General features: G+C 36.1%; 1 protein-coding gene across 2 annotated transcripts in view; it reads right to left on the bottom strand.

Annotated features, from left to right (window-relative positions):
- The window catches only part of PIG-G (phosphatidylinositol glycan anchor biosynthesis class G), a 62,592-nt gene that overhangs the window by 23,007 nt on the left and 24,138 nt on the right, over nucleotides 1-15,447 (bottom strand). For both annotated transcript variants that reach the window (XM_089086121.1, XM_089086125.1), the window contains exons 4-5: nucleotides 12,049-12,231; nucleotides 10,855-11,003 (exon numbers count right to left, since the gene is read on the bottom strand). In XM_089086121.1, the coding sequence (XP_088942247.1) occupies nucleotides 10,855-11,003; nucleotides 12,049-12,231 (332 nt within the window). The remainder of the gene's footprint in view (nucleotides 1-10,854; nucleotides 11,004-12,048; nucleotides 12,232-15,447) is intronic.

Here is a 15,447-nt window from a genome sequence, read left to right as displayed (position 1 = left end):
TAGTTTTCACCTCATATACTTTTAAAATAAATGGAATTGGTAAAATTGGAGCATAGTACCCTTGTTGCTATTTCCAAGAGCTACATGAACCAACATTGAGCAACGGATATATAGGTCAAATTAGGGCCGAGGAGGGTGTTTTCAAGTAAGCACCAAAAACAAGACAATTAACATAAAGAATTAGACTTGGGATGGGTCACTTTCCAAGAAATTTTCTTGAATACTGTGCGCAAGCTTAGTATCAGCGATTCTAAATTCAGCTTTGGACATTTATTTCTAGTGTGAGGTTCTGAAAGGTTCTAGTGTGAGGTTCTGAAAAAAAAATACAGTATTCCTACAGAAATGGTTGTTGTTGTTTTGTTTTTTATTAGTCTTGCTTTAAATACAATAGCTTATTTAACCTAAGTATAGAACTCTTTATATAGTATGAAAGATTTAAAGCCGATCTGACCAACAACCATGAAAAAAAAAAAATTAAAACCTCTATGAAACCAGACTTTTAATTAATTAATTAAAAAAAAATTCCACAAAATAAGTTTTTCAAAGAAAAGTAAAGAACTCCATTAAACAAAAAATGAGCACAAATAAAATCAAATAATCTACCAAGCGTGAAATTACCACAAATCAGCATCGATAAATAAATGAAACCCAAAACGAACAGAAATTACAATAATTAATCGAGTCGAACTTAAAACGAGCAGAAATTAACATAAGTTGGGCACAAAACCCCTATGCGTTCCCAAGGCCAGAACATAATTTGTACTTTATTGAAAAAATACAAATGTTCTTACTTTTATAACTTTAATAAATCAAATATTATTAATATTTTGATCACTAAATATCAGTATATGTAGATCAAACTGAAAATGCGCATTCGTTTGTATTTTTTTTCAGTAGAGTGTAAGTTATGTTCTAGCCTTCGGAAGGCAAAGGGATTTTGCCCACCACTTATATGTTAATTTCGGCTAGTTTTGACTCTGACTCGGCTGTTTATTGTAATTTTTATTCGTTTTGGGTTTCATTTATTTATCGATGCTGATTTGTGGTAGTTTCACGCTTGGTAGATTATTGGATTTTATTTTTGCTCCTTTTTTGTTTAATAGAGTTCTTTACTTTTCTTTGAAAAACTTATTTTGTGGAAAAAGTTTGTTAAATTAATTTCTGTTCGTTTTATACTGACATAGTCTTTTCAGGGAAAAAGAAAATAATCCTTTAAATCTTTTCGTTCTTTAAGACTTTATAGTTTGGCCTGCTATTTGTATGCTGGAGAAAAATTTTCAGCAATTTTCAACAACATACACCCTTTTAAAAATCTGGACACAAATAATACTGTTTAATTTAGTTTCATACCTCCTCTAATTGACCTGAAATGGATAACTTGATACCATTCGCAAAAAAATCTGTTTACTTTATTTGATAGATTAGATACACTTACGCTATTTTGATTTGGTTAAATTTTAGGAGTAGAAATGTGAGGGTTGGCGTGGGAGGGTGGGAGTGGAAGGGGGATTAGTTGCCCTCAAATCACTTTCGACTATTAAAAAGGGCATCAGCCCTTTCTATTTTCAATCGAATGAGCCCTTTTCGAAGTTCCCACGACAACTCTTTCGATACGAAGTGCCTGGTCTAAACAACAACAACAACAAAAATAATACATTATACCCACTTCGATCTTTACTATAAAAATGTCAAGCCTTCCAATCACTTTCAACTATTAAAAAGGGCACTAGGCTTTTCGATTTCCAATCGAATGAGCCCTTTTGGAAATGACAACACTTTGTATAAACACCTTATATGCCCCCAGGGCATGAATTACGACCCTTACCCTAAGGTCTTTTAGGGTGGTTGTCATCCTCTAAGACCGAATCTCCAGAACTTTCCACTACCTTAAACAACTTGGCTATATTAAAATTTTGATTGGATTTGGTTGGGAAAATGGTGGGCCTGAGAGGGGTGTTAATTGTCCTCCAATCACTTTCGACTATCACTATTGAAAAGGGCACTAGCCCTTTCAATTTCCAATCCAATGAGCACTTTTCGAAGTTTCTACGACAACTTCTTCGATACGAAGTGCCCTGCTCTAAAGGAAAAAATTAATAAATAATACATTGTGCTAACATTGTTCTTATATGCCCCAGGGCATAACTTAAAATCCTTGCCCTGAGGGTTGTGGGGGAGTCCTCCTCTTTACTTAGTCCTCTTTTCTTGTCTCGTTCTCGAGTGTCCCTGTTCTTTATTTAGGCAGCGCGATCGTGCTGCCTATGATTTATACAACAACTTTCTATATAAACCTTTTATGCCCCCAGGGCATAACTTACAACCCTTGCACTGAGGGCTATGAGGGGGTTATCATCCTTAAAGACCTAATTTCCAGAACGTTCAACTACGTTGAACAAAATGGACATCTCAAAATTTTGATTGGATGTGTTTTGGAAAATGGTGGGCGTGAGAGGGGCGTTAGTCACTATCCAATCACTTTCAACTATTAAAAAAGGCACTGATCTTTTCAATTTTCGATCGAATAAGCCTTTTGAAGTTTTTACGACAACGCCTTAAATAAAAACTTCATATGCCCCAGGGCATAAATTAAAACCATTGCCTTGAAGGTTGTGGGGGGGGGGGTTGTCATCCTTAAAGAATTAATTTCCAAAACTTTCAACTACGTTGAATAAAATGGTTATCTAAAAATTTTGATTGGATGTGTTCGGGGAAAAGGTGGGCGTGAGAGGGGGGTTAGTTGCCCTCAAATCAATTTCAACTATTAAAAAGGGTGCTATCCCTTTGAATTTCAAATCGAAAAAGCCCTTTTTCAAGTTTCTACGACAAAGATTTCAATAAAAACCTTATATGCCCCCAGGGCATAACTTATAATCCTTGCCCTGAGGGTTGTGGGGGAGTGTCCTCCTCAAAATATGTTTTCTATCTGGAAATCAACTACGCTGAACAAAATGGCTATTTTAAGTTTTTCGTATTCCTTATTTTAAGTTTTTCATTCATATTGGTAACCCTTGTAAATATATAAATTTTTTCTCTCATTTCATTTAGAAGAAATAAGTCAGTAAGAACAAATTAGTTTAAACTATTTAGAACAAATAGTTTGGGAACCATTGCTCTAGAGTCGCCAGGCGTATCGAGGAATAGCCTTTAGTTGTCTTTCTGGCTTGTTGCTGTTAAAATGTCCTCTCTTTTGGAACAAGTGCAGCATTTACTAACATATTTGCTCTATTACTAACGATAAAAAGTGGGAATAAGATTTCCCTTTTCTATTTTTCTTTTTTGTATAATATGAATGACCACTTCGTGAAGAACCTCGAAAAGTAAAACCAGTTGAACTTCTGGTTAGCACAAGTCAGAGAAAAAAAAATATATTCGATTATTTTGTCTATTTGATCATCAAGGTTTCCTCTGCTCAAACGAGGAAAAATTGTATTAAACCCCCCCCCCCCCCCAAAAAAAAAATTGAAGTAACGTGGGTTTAAAAAAGAAAAAGTTTAATAATAGAAAAATAAAGAAGAACTAAACGAACTTTCAAAATAAAAGCAGAACAAAGATAAGAATCCATACATACAATGAAAATTTTATATTGAATTAGCTCTTTTCAATCCAGAACCTAACTAAACTGACGTAAATATATCATGGGCTAGCGCTCCAATGTTTTATTATTTATTATTTATTTTTTTTCCCAGAGGCACTTCATATGGAAGGGGTCGTCGTAAAAACTTCAAAGGGGGCTCATTCGATTGGAAATCGAGGGTTCTAGTGCCCTTTTTAATAGTCGAAAGGGATTGGAGGGCAACTCGCCCCCCCCCTCTCCACGCCAATCATTCCCTCAAACACATCCAATCAAAATTTTGAGATAGCCATTTTGTTCAGCGTAGTTATCTTCCAAATAAAAAATATATTTTTGAGGAGGACACTCCGCCACAACCCTCAGGGCGAGTGTTTTAAGTTAAGAGCTGGGGGAATATAAGGTTTTTATAGAAGGCGTTGTTGTAGCAACTTCAAAACAGGCTCATTCGATTGAAAATTCAAAGGGCTCGTGCCCTTTTTAATAGTCGAAAGATTGGAAGGCAACTACCCCCCCCCCCCACGCCCATCATTGCCCCAACCACATCCAATCAAAATTTTGAGATAGCCATTGTGTTCAGCGTAGTTGATTTCCAGATAGAAAATATGTTTTTGAGGAGGACATTCCCCCGAAACCCTCAGGGTAAGGGTTTCAAGTTATGCCCTGGGGCCATATAAGGTTTTTATAGAAGCCGTTGTCTAAGAAACTTCAAAAAATGCTCATTCGATTGGAAATTCAAAGGGCTAGTACCCTTTTTAATAGTCAAAAGTGATTAGAGGGTAACTATCCCCCCCCCAGGCTAGCGCTGCCTAAGTAAAGAACGATGAGGGCACAATGTGTTTTTTTTTCTTCAGCCGGGCACTTCGTTTCGAAGGAGTTGTCGTAGAAACTTCGAAAAAGGCTCATTCAATTGAAAATTGGAGCGGCTAGTGCCCTTTTTAATAGTTGAAAGTGATTGGAGGGCAACTAGCCCTACACGACCATCATTTCCCCAAACACATCCAATCAAAATTTCGAGATAGCCATTTTGGTCAGCGTAGTTGATTTCCAGATAGAAAATATATTTGTGAGGAGGACACTCCCCCACAACCCTCGGGGCAAGGGTTTTAAGTTATGCCCTAAGGGCATATAAGAACGGTGTTGGCACAATGTACTGTTTTATTTTTTCCTTTAGAGCAGGGCACTTCATATGGAAGGGGTCGTCGTAGAAACTTCAAAAGGGGCTCATTCGATTGGAAATGGAGAGTTCGAGTGCCCTTGTTGATAGTCGAAAGTGATAGGAGGGCAACTAGCCCCCCCCCCATGCCCATCATTCCCCTAAACACATCCAATCAAAATTTTGAGATAGCCATTTTGTTCAGCGTAAATGATTTCCAGGTAGGAAATATGTTTTTGAGAAGGACACTCCCCCAAAACCCTCAGGGCAAGGGTTTTAAGTTATGCCCTGGGGACATATAAGGTTTTAATAGAAGGCGTTGTCGTAGAAAGTTCAAAACAGGCTCATTCGATTGGAAATTTGAAGGGCTAGTACCCTATTTAATAGTTAAATGTGATTGGAGGGCAATTACCCCCCCCCCCCACGCCCATCATTTCCCCACACACATACAATCAAAATTTGGTGATAACTATTATGTTCACCGTAATTTATTTCCAAATATAAAATATGTTTTTGAGGAGGACACTCCCCCACAGCCCTCTGGGCAAGGGTTTTAAGTTATGCCTTGGGGGCATATAAGGTATTTAAAGAAGGCGTTGTCGTAGAAACTTCAAAAAAGCTCATTCAATTGGAAATTACAGGGGTTAGTGCCCTTTTTAATAGTCGAAAGTGATTGGAAGGCAACTAGCCCCCACCCCCAAGCAAGTTTTTTTGTACTAAGTTATTTCAATGGAAATGATGTATTTGTTTCCAATTTTTCCTCATTACAGTTTCAGCAATTTAGTTACTTTTAATCGCAGTTAGTTTGATATATCCAATTTATTTCTGTACTTAGTTTATATCCAAACAATAGCCGAAAATCCGGCCTTACATAGATATGAGATACAAAAGAGAAGGAGGGCTTCCATAGCAGGCAAGGATAGTTATCAGGAACTCAGAGCAAGAATTTCGATAGCCGTTTACGATTAAAACTATTTTTCAGTGATTATCTTCTGATAAATTAATGAGTTCTCCACTAACTTTTGTTGACGTACTAGTTGGTAAGTCGTCTTAATATGGGTTTCAAATTCAACTCAACGAATTAAAATTTTTCATCTCTTCTCAAAATAGTCGTTGATTTTTTTTTTTTTAACACTGATAAATGACTGGAAATTTCAGAGAGTAGGTTCATCTTAAGCTGCACTGCACCGTTTTCAATAATAAAAGTTTCAAGTGTTTCAAAACAATCAAACTTTCCATTATCAATACAACTTTTCCACAGCATAAGCTTTTTCATGAACGCTCGAATTTTATCGTGAACTTCAAAAATACCTGATCCGTTTGAGCCTTGTAAATACAAGTTGAGTTCGTTTAATGTGTAAAAAATATCCGCCAAATAAGTGAGCTTGAGAATGGATCCGTCATCCAGTAGATGTTAAATATATTCAGTTTTTGCTTCCAATTAAATTGTAACTTCAATACCCAATTCCACTAATCGTGTCAGTACTTTTCCCCCGCATAACCAGCAAACTTCTGTATACAGAAGAAGAGATATATCGCAGCAACCCATTTCTTCACACAGTTTTCGAAATGGGCGGGCTTATAATGGTTTTGTTTTTAATATAATTTACCGTTTTCACAGCTGTATCAAATACTGTTTTGAAATCATCTGACAATACTTTGGATACCAGTGCTTCTCTATGAAGGCTAAAGTATAAAGCACACGGACTTTGTTCAAGAACTCCTGTTACCACACTGCTATTTTTCCCGCACATAGCCCGCGCCCCGTTAGTGCATATACTGAGACAGTTTTCCTACTGTAAAGCTTTTTCTTTTATATGAGAATAAATTTAATTGAAAATTACCTCAGTAGTTTCATGACTTATTGGCTTTCAAAAAAAGATATCTTCATGCACGTCTTTCTGCTATACATAAGGCACAAAAACAAGCACTTGAGATAGGCCTTGCACGTCGGTAGACTCTCTAGTTGTAGAGTATAATATTTACTACCTCTTTTCGCTAAAACAGCAAAAAGGTGAGTTCCAAGATTGGAAATTTTTGTTAGATGGGTCCGAGCCCAGTCAACTTTGGGAACCACTTAGACCCCGGCGCCGTGCCGGCGGATCGACCGAACGCCGCCGACGAGAGATCCGGTCGAACGCCGCCAAAGTGTCGTAACGCCACCGGCGCACCGCAGGCACGCCACCGCCGGCAGAGGCGGCGGCGTTCGGTCGACTTTAAATTATTTTTGCGGCAATTCTTTATTGCGTCAACCGCAAAGTCGGAGCTTTTCCTTCTCGTGTGATTTAGTATTTCGATTTTCCTGATTAGAAATTAAGCAGAGCTTGCACTATCCCCGAATTTTCGGGCATTTCCCGAAAATCTATGCGTCACCCCGAAAAAAATTTGATTCCCCGAATCCCCGAAAATCACGCAATCACGATGCCACCCCTAGCGATTTATCACCAGTGACTTTCCCTGCCAAATATTACTTTGCATACCATAATTCTTCACTACTCTCTTGTTAATTAATTTTCGTCTCTTTCGTTACTTTGCATAAAAACCAGACAGATACAATAAGCTATTGCAAATATTGTAATATACACAGTTATTCATATGTTGACAAAAAAAGTATCGTCTTTATGAAATGAGTTTAAATCATTTCGAATGCAGTTTCCCAATTGCTATTTCTTACATCATTTTTAGTCAAAATTTTTATTTTCAAGTTGAATAGAATTATAGAACGCATTCACTACTATACAGCTTCAGCCTTTTGTTGGATTTTGAAATTGACAACCAACATATTGTTTCTACAGCTGAATTTTAAGTTTGCATATTTTTTTTTTCTGTTTTTAGATAAGATTTTCTTAATGTTTAATACTCAATTATTGAACGCCTGATAGAAAATACAATCTTCTTTCTGTAATATTTTTACCCCCTCCCCCCCCCAAAAAAAAAATAAAAACAACCTTCGGCTGAGACAAAATCTAGCTATAGACTAAGCTATGTACAAGGGTGAGGAATTAAAGATTGAACCGGAAGTTACCCCAAAAATATGATTTATAAATAAATTGTAAATTATTGCCTATAGGGGGGGGGGATAGGGGGCTATCATTTTAAAATGATAATACCTCTTTTTTTATTGAAAGCAGGGATACAAAAAAGAAAATTATTTTTTCATTTAAAGTGGAGACAGAAGAAAATGATATCAAAGTCCCTGGGAAACCATTGAAATATTTTAATAGACCCATGGCCCCCCATTAGGACTTGTTCATTGTCTTGGGTATTTTGCAATTTCTCATAGGCTACTGGCTGTTGTGTGTGCTCCCTTTTAATAAGATTCTTTGGATCTTATGGAATGCCATGGCGAATCAATCACTCAATTTTCCAAAAATTTGAGATATATTTAAATAATTTCAACATTTTTGTTGTTGTCTTTGTACCCCTTTACTTATACCCTCAATTTTTTTTTTCTTGGAACACTAAGCTGTTTAAGGTTATTTTGTGTGTTTGTTTGAACCGTATAGTGACCTAGTTAATTATTAAGTAAATTAAATTCTAATGAAAGCTGAGACGGTATCCTATCAAGGTGGTATCCAGAAGGGGGGGGGGGGGTAGGGAGGTATTATATTTAAATGATATTAGCTCGAAATTGTATTTATTGAAAGCAGGGATCCAAAAAATTTGATTTTTTTTTTAATTTAAAGCAGAGACAGAATCCTATCAAGGTGGTATCCAGAGGGGGGAGGGGGTATTGAGCTATAATATTTAAATGATAATACCTCGTTTTTTTAAGCAGGGGTGCCAATAAGTTAATTATTTTTTTTAATTTGAAGCAGAGACGGTATCCTATCAAGATGGTATCCAGAAGGGGGGCATAGGGAGTTATTATATTTAAGTGATAGTACCTTGATTTTTTTTTTATTGAAAGCAGGGATGCCAAAAAGTTGAAAAGTTGACAAAATTAACAAGATTTTCGTGAGTTATACTTGATACAGCACTTGCATGGTTTTATCGTCCAAAGGGAAACGGACATATGCGTCCAATCCATTTTTTTCCTATTGATGAAACGGGTTTACTTTGAAAACATTCATTCATATGTACCAGGTAGATTCACACTAAAAAGAATTGGTGTGACGAAAGCGATATCGACATCCCCTCCTAACGTTGTGCTCGAGTAACAATGGCGCCCTTGGTCCAGTGCCCAACTTACATTAAAAGGCCAGGTCATAATAAAAGCTTTCAATTTGGGAGGTTCAAGGAGGAGTCTTTGACAGTCTTATGACCTCAGGGTACTAGATGTTACAACGTTCTTACGTATCTACAGTGGTTTAGAAAATTCGATCACCCCACAAATGATTACCAAAAATATGCACAAATCTAACATTTGGAATATTATAACACTTTTTTCAAAGCTTTGAAGAAAAGCAAAAAAGTCTAAATACGCCTAACTACGCTTGAAAGCTATTTTAAAAAGAAAGTCATTGGAGATTTCCATGAAAGTGACCATAGCAGAAGCTTTGAGTCTGGGTGGGGATCAAAGAGGAGTCTTTGAGTATTTTGACCACAGGTGACTTATTGTTGCGACTTTCTTAAATTTGGTAATTCTTGTGAGCATTTGGAAATCAAAGCTTAAACTCAATAACTGATACTAAGCGTCCTAACATTTTGCTTGGATTAAAAGTGACGAACTAGCATGAAAATTTCAATATCTTCCTGGAGCTACTTCAGTCTGCATATTATTTTATTTAATTACACTTAAAACGGATGAGCTTTTCATTTTTTACCTAAGAAAATAGCTGGCACTTCATTTTTCTTCATAGCGAAGAAACTATTAAGTGTTTTTTGTGTCATTGTAACTGAAATGTTCTCATGTGAAGTGTTCATCATGTATTTTTCAATTTGATAAATTTACTCCTTTTAGATGCAGTTTATAATTTGACTGATATTAGGTATTTATCAGTTTATAATTTGGAATGAATCCCACAAAGAAAAAAATAATAATATACAAAAGAGCAGCCAAAAGCAATAAAAAAGCAGCAGTTCAGCCTTAGCCTACATGACATATATTCTATAAAGAAGCCAAAAAACTTTGAAATGCATTTTTTTTAAATTGTTATTAAAAGCCAGATTTTAATACAAGAAGGCTTTTTAGGAATCCAAAAGAGCACAAAAAAACAAAAAAACAATCAATATCAAAGTCGCCCATTTCAACTGTTTTAAAGGGGCCAAAATACATATAGGTAAAGGGCAATATGAAAAAATTAAGCTTCTAAGTTCAAAGTTATATTCAAAGTTTTTACCCAGATAACTGACGAATTTTGTGATACGGTATTTGAAGTTTATATGCAGTAATGCTCGATGAAAAAAACTAATAATTTGGATACTTATTTATGTTAAGAATACATAACTGATAGATAATTCAACCACTCGTATTATGCAAGGGTTCTGAAACGCCACGGCCATTTCGTTTCTACCAGATTTCTACTTCTCTTGATGAATAACGAAGAAGACCAGTTCCTACCAGCAACTTGTGAATTTCTGAACTCATGAATAGGCTCGAATCTGTTTTAATTTTAAGCTGTGATTTGATAAAAACTAATTAAAACATTAATTTGTGCGATCAGCATTGATCGCGTCGGCAGCAGTCCACCAACCTTTTACCGACTGCACGCTACTTACGTCTTACTGGTGGCACGCCGTGGCACGCGGTTTTTGGCCCTACTGCCGCCCGACTTCGCGCCTCGGCGCGGCACCGGGGTCTAGAACCACTGCTCTAGAGGCATAGGCGGCACAGGGGCAAAGGTAGTGTGTCGTTTCTTAAGCTTAATATTGCTGCATTTGAAACATTTTATAACTTATATCTGATTTTATTTCTATATTTTGCTGGGAATAATTACTTTAGAGAGCTCATTTTCGGCAGTTATTTGAGTTTACCAGAAGTAAGACAGTGAGACATAGCCCAACAATTCTCCCCAGTGGAGATCAAAATCATTTCGAATTTCCCAGTGTCATTTTACCATGACTTGGTCTCGAGTTAAACATTTTCTTTGGTCAGGACAACCTCCCCGCCCCCCTTGTCAGTGTCTTGGTGTGACCAAGAGTGGTTGCTGGAAATTCTCTCTATATAAGAAAGGTAATTAAAGCTAACCTTCTGCTTGACGCAAATCCTTGAATACAACCATCATTAACGAAAACAAGAGGAACTTGGGTTTCTTCCGGAGAGCTTCCACCGTGACTGCCACTAGGGCTCATTCCGTGATCACCAGTCATCAATAATGTGAAAGGTTCGTTCCTTGCCTAAAAATTCAATATGATATTAACATATTGTAATAAAATAACCTTATATATGTTGCATTTTAGATTGTCAGGAGAAAGATTTTTGATGCGGCTTTATGTAATTGGTAAGTGTCTGTAGCTTTAGGGACCTTTATCTGCGTCATTAAGAATGTTCTTTTTAACTATTTTTACTTTTTACGTCATTTATGGTTATAACCTACGGTTATGATGTCATTCGTCATTATGCATAGAAAAATGCAGCTTTTTGGTCAAAAATTGACTTTGTTTTAAATATTATTTTTGATTAATTACAAAAGGCACTAGATGTAGCAATTCCATTTAAAACGAGTCCTTAAATAGCTTACTAACATGTTCCATTGCCCCGTTAGCAGTGGAGGAAAAAGAAAACGGAAAAACGATACTTCAAATAAAAAAAGGGATTTCCTTGTTTTCACACCAATGGATTTTCCTGGTTGTTCAAACCAAGGAACTGTAAGTTTCCAGTATAGATTTTTTGGACAGGGTGATTCGAATGTTGGACTTCTATTTCGGGTCGACACCATTTTTAGAGGTCTCAGGCTATTTTTATTGGTTACTATTGGCCGTGTTAGTCTTTTACTAGGTTGCAGCTATCGCTGCAGCCACGATCTTGTATACAAAAACGCAGTTTTTTGTAAGAAAGTAATTTTTTTTTTTTTATAATTTTTTCTTTAAATTACAAGAGCACATAGATGTAGCAATCCTTTAAAATGAGCCATTAAACACCTCCTTATGATGCTCCAATGCACCACTAGCTGCGGAGAAAAAAAGGAAAGAAAAAAGATGCTTTTTTCCAAGGTTATTGCATCGAGCCTATGGTGACGTTTTTTTTCTCCTTAGATTTAGTCAGCGTTGCCATTCAACTTTTCGAATGATAACAAAAAATAACACGGCCATCCACCTTAGAGAAACCTTTCCGTGATGATTTTAATCATTAGAAAAGTTACTTAGTATACAGTGTATGGTATCATTACGTTTATGGAGCTGAGTTATGGAAAAGAAACTCCAGTAACGTTATAAGGTATACCTTCAAACCCGTATATATTTGCTCAAGGACTGCATCCATTTCCAAAAGCTTTTCTGGGACTAAGAAGCTAGCAGGACCATGGATGTGACCAATATGATCGAGACCTAGATAATGCAAAATCATTACGTCCCAGTCTGTAGCGGTAAGCTCACGATGAAGATGACGAGTAACATTCACATCTACCTGAAAAGACAGTTAATGTTAAACTACACTGGTATAGAACAAAGGTAACTACTACCACATCGTGAAGGTCTCCCCAAATCTTCACAGTGTAAGAGATTGAATACGACGTGTTTAAGGTATTTGTATCCCACAAGACATATTCTAAATTTCTGCTTAATCTTTTCTATTTAATGCAATGACAAATGTAAATTAGCCAAAATATTTTTGGTTTTCGTACAACAATTCAAAATCATCATTGATCACAGCAGTTTTACATAAAGAGCTCTAAGGATTCCATCATTCCAAATACTTTCGTTAACTTTCAACCATTTTTCCCCGCCCCTCGTCCCTCCTTCTTCCACAATGTTGGGTTAGTGAATGCAGGTATTTCTTAAATATTTTGTACAGCACTTTGAAACAAAGCTCAACTCTCACCCTGCATATGTATTCTTCTTGTTCCTTCCATACATTAGTCATTAGCAAAGCACAAAAGAAGCTCCGACCTTGCGGAGGATTGAAAGAGGTGGCAACATCGCACTTGTTTGTTTTAATTTCTCTCTGTTTTAAGTGGGGATTCGATACCATAAAAAATCAGCCTATCTCGTCCATTATAAACTTTTTTAGCCAAACTATGTGTGGCCAAACTATTTAAAATTGATTGGGCGGTCTTGCCATAACTTGTTGAGCTTGGAGCTTGGATAAGCGATCCGAATAAACGACAGAAACCTGAAAGCCAAAATCTACTTTTCCTGAAATCTTAGAAAAACCTTGTAACTTCTATTGTTTTGTGCCGGAGATGGATATTTAGTTTTAGAAAAACTTATATCATTAGAAAGTGTAAGCTTTGTTTTCTTGATTAAACGGAGCAGAATTTTCTTTTTAAAATTCAGGAAAGGGTTTTCCTAAAAACGTTCCAGTATACCTGCTATGAAAATTCCAAAAATCATCTCAAAAGAAATGCCATTTGATCCAATTGACAGCTCTTCGGATTTTCTGTGGTTCCACCCCCTTGATTGAAAACGTTGCCGACATAACTCAATTGGGTTTTTAATCTAATTTCATAATCAAATCAGAAATTCTCAATAGGTTTCAATGATAAGTAGTCCCCTGGGAGAATTTGCTAATGCATTCTTTGTCTTTGAAACAGTAAGCCGATGTTGAGACTCACAAGATGATGTTTAAGGTATCGAATCCTCTTAGTTCAGTTATCCATTTGAATTGTTGCTATTTAAGTTTTCTTTCTTCATCCATCAACTTTTATTATTTCACGTAATTTGTGAAAAACGAACATAATCTATATCAATTTTGAACTTGTATTTCGTAACACGAGCCCCAGCTTTGCAATCAATAGCACAGAACTCCCTACATAACAAGTATAGTGGAAATCCACCATCATCTGTGAAATACGTGCTTAATGTTTTTTTATTTATAATAAACCTTGCAAGCCGTACTTATTTTTATGTTTACCATTTAATCATTTAGAGCCATCCAACAGATAATTCTGATAGATGTCGAGTCGAATAAACTAGAATATACCCATATATATATGAAGTTTATAATAGCGGATGGGGGAATTTGAAGAGGAAATTTCTAAGATCATTTTGCCTTTCCTTTGTCATCCAAACGTAATTAAAAAATACAGTCTTTTCTTATTTTTCCCGTTTTTTTTTTTCGTCCGATATAAGGTATTAGAATATGATCATGTTTAACATACCAGTAGACTGACATTAGACATAAGCATTTTCATTTAACTTTTCTTAAGGGTAATATACATCTTCTTCTCACTAGCTGTTGCTAATCTCTGCCTCGCAGAGTTCTGATGGAATTGTGACTTCATCAAATAACAAGGGCTTTGGATAAAAGCGTTGTGTAGGATCAAATGAAAAATTTTTTACACTTCCCTGAAATGATCAAGTAATCTGAATTTTATATTGAGCTTAAAAGACACACGTGAAAAAACTTCTAATTTTTAAGTTTTGTGGAATCAGTCGACGATATTCCCAGATAAAAATAAAAAAAAACCATCACTGAAAAAGTACAGGAAATTAGTAGGACAAGGAGTCTAACCGCTTTAACATGGGTTTATTAGGCAACTGAAACTACGCAAGGGTTTACTGTGTTAAACAATGCTAGGAATGTTGCAGCATTAAAATGACGTGTCGGCCAGAAGGACCCTTTAACTACCCTTTTAAGTCTAAGTTTTCTTGAAGTTTAACAAGAAACGCAAGACCACTTCCAATTTTCCGAACCACTTTCGGTTAGGAACAAAAACTTATCTGAAATTTATCTTTTTTCGTGTAATAACCTTCAGGATGCGGAGCCTGAAATGATATTGTCGATGTTTATTGATCAATTAATCCAACATTTTTGAATTAACAGGCCTCGAAAAAAGCTGTACTTCTTATTAGGAAAGCATGCAAGTAAGCGAAAAACAAAATAGTAGGCTATTTTTCAATGGTATTAGTAATATGGGTATCGAAGGTTTATTGTTGGCATCGATGGTATTATTGATGTTATCGATTGTGTCAACGCACTCTATGAGGTATGAATTTCTATTATTTCTCTATGAGGTGTCAGAACGATGTCAATGAGGTTTTATGTTTGGCTTTTTGATTTGAACACATCTGATCAAGATATCAATGTTAAAATCTTATATTTTTTGTTGAAGTTTCAACATGCGGCATACTTTATTTATTTATTTCTATTTTTAGGGAAATATTTATTGGCTTCAAATTCAAAAGCGTAAAAAAAAATTAGTTTCTTTTTTGTGCTGCATTGAATTCCCAGGAGGAAGAGGTTTAACTAAGCTTTATATCATAGGCAGCGCAATAGCATTGACTAAGTAAAGAGCGATGCGGGCACAATGTATTTTTTTCTGACAAGGGCACTTCGTGTAGAATGAGTTGTCGCAGAAACTTGGAAAGGGCCTTAATTGATTGGAGATTGAAAGTTCTAGTGTCCTTTTTAATAGTCGAAAATGATTGGACGGTAACCAGTCCCAGCCCCACCCCCACGTCCATCATTTCCCCAAATATATCCAATCAAAAATTTTGAAAAGCCATTTTGTTCAGCGTAGTTGAAAGGTTCAGTAATTATGTCTTTGAGGATGACAACCCCCCTCCGCCAAGCCCTTGGGGCAAGCACAATAAGTTATACTAGTTGCCCGTTATTAGCATATAAGGTTTTTATGGAATGGGTGGTCGTATAAACTTCGGAGAGGGTTCACTGGATAGGAAA

Source organism: Artemia sp. Qi Xiang Cuo, chromosome 1, assembly GCF_049724085.1.
Source record: "Artemia sp. Qi Xiang Cuo chromosome 1, ASM4972408v1, whole genome shotgun sequence".
NCBI lineage: Eukaryota > Metazoa > Arthropoda > Branchiopoda > Anostraca > Artemiidae > Artemia > Artemia sp. Qi Xiang Cuo.
Note: the sequence above shows the minus strand (reverse complement) of the source record. Positions and strands in the feature narration are given on the sequence as shown.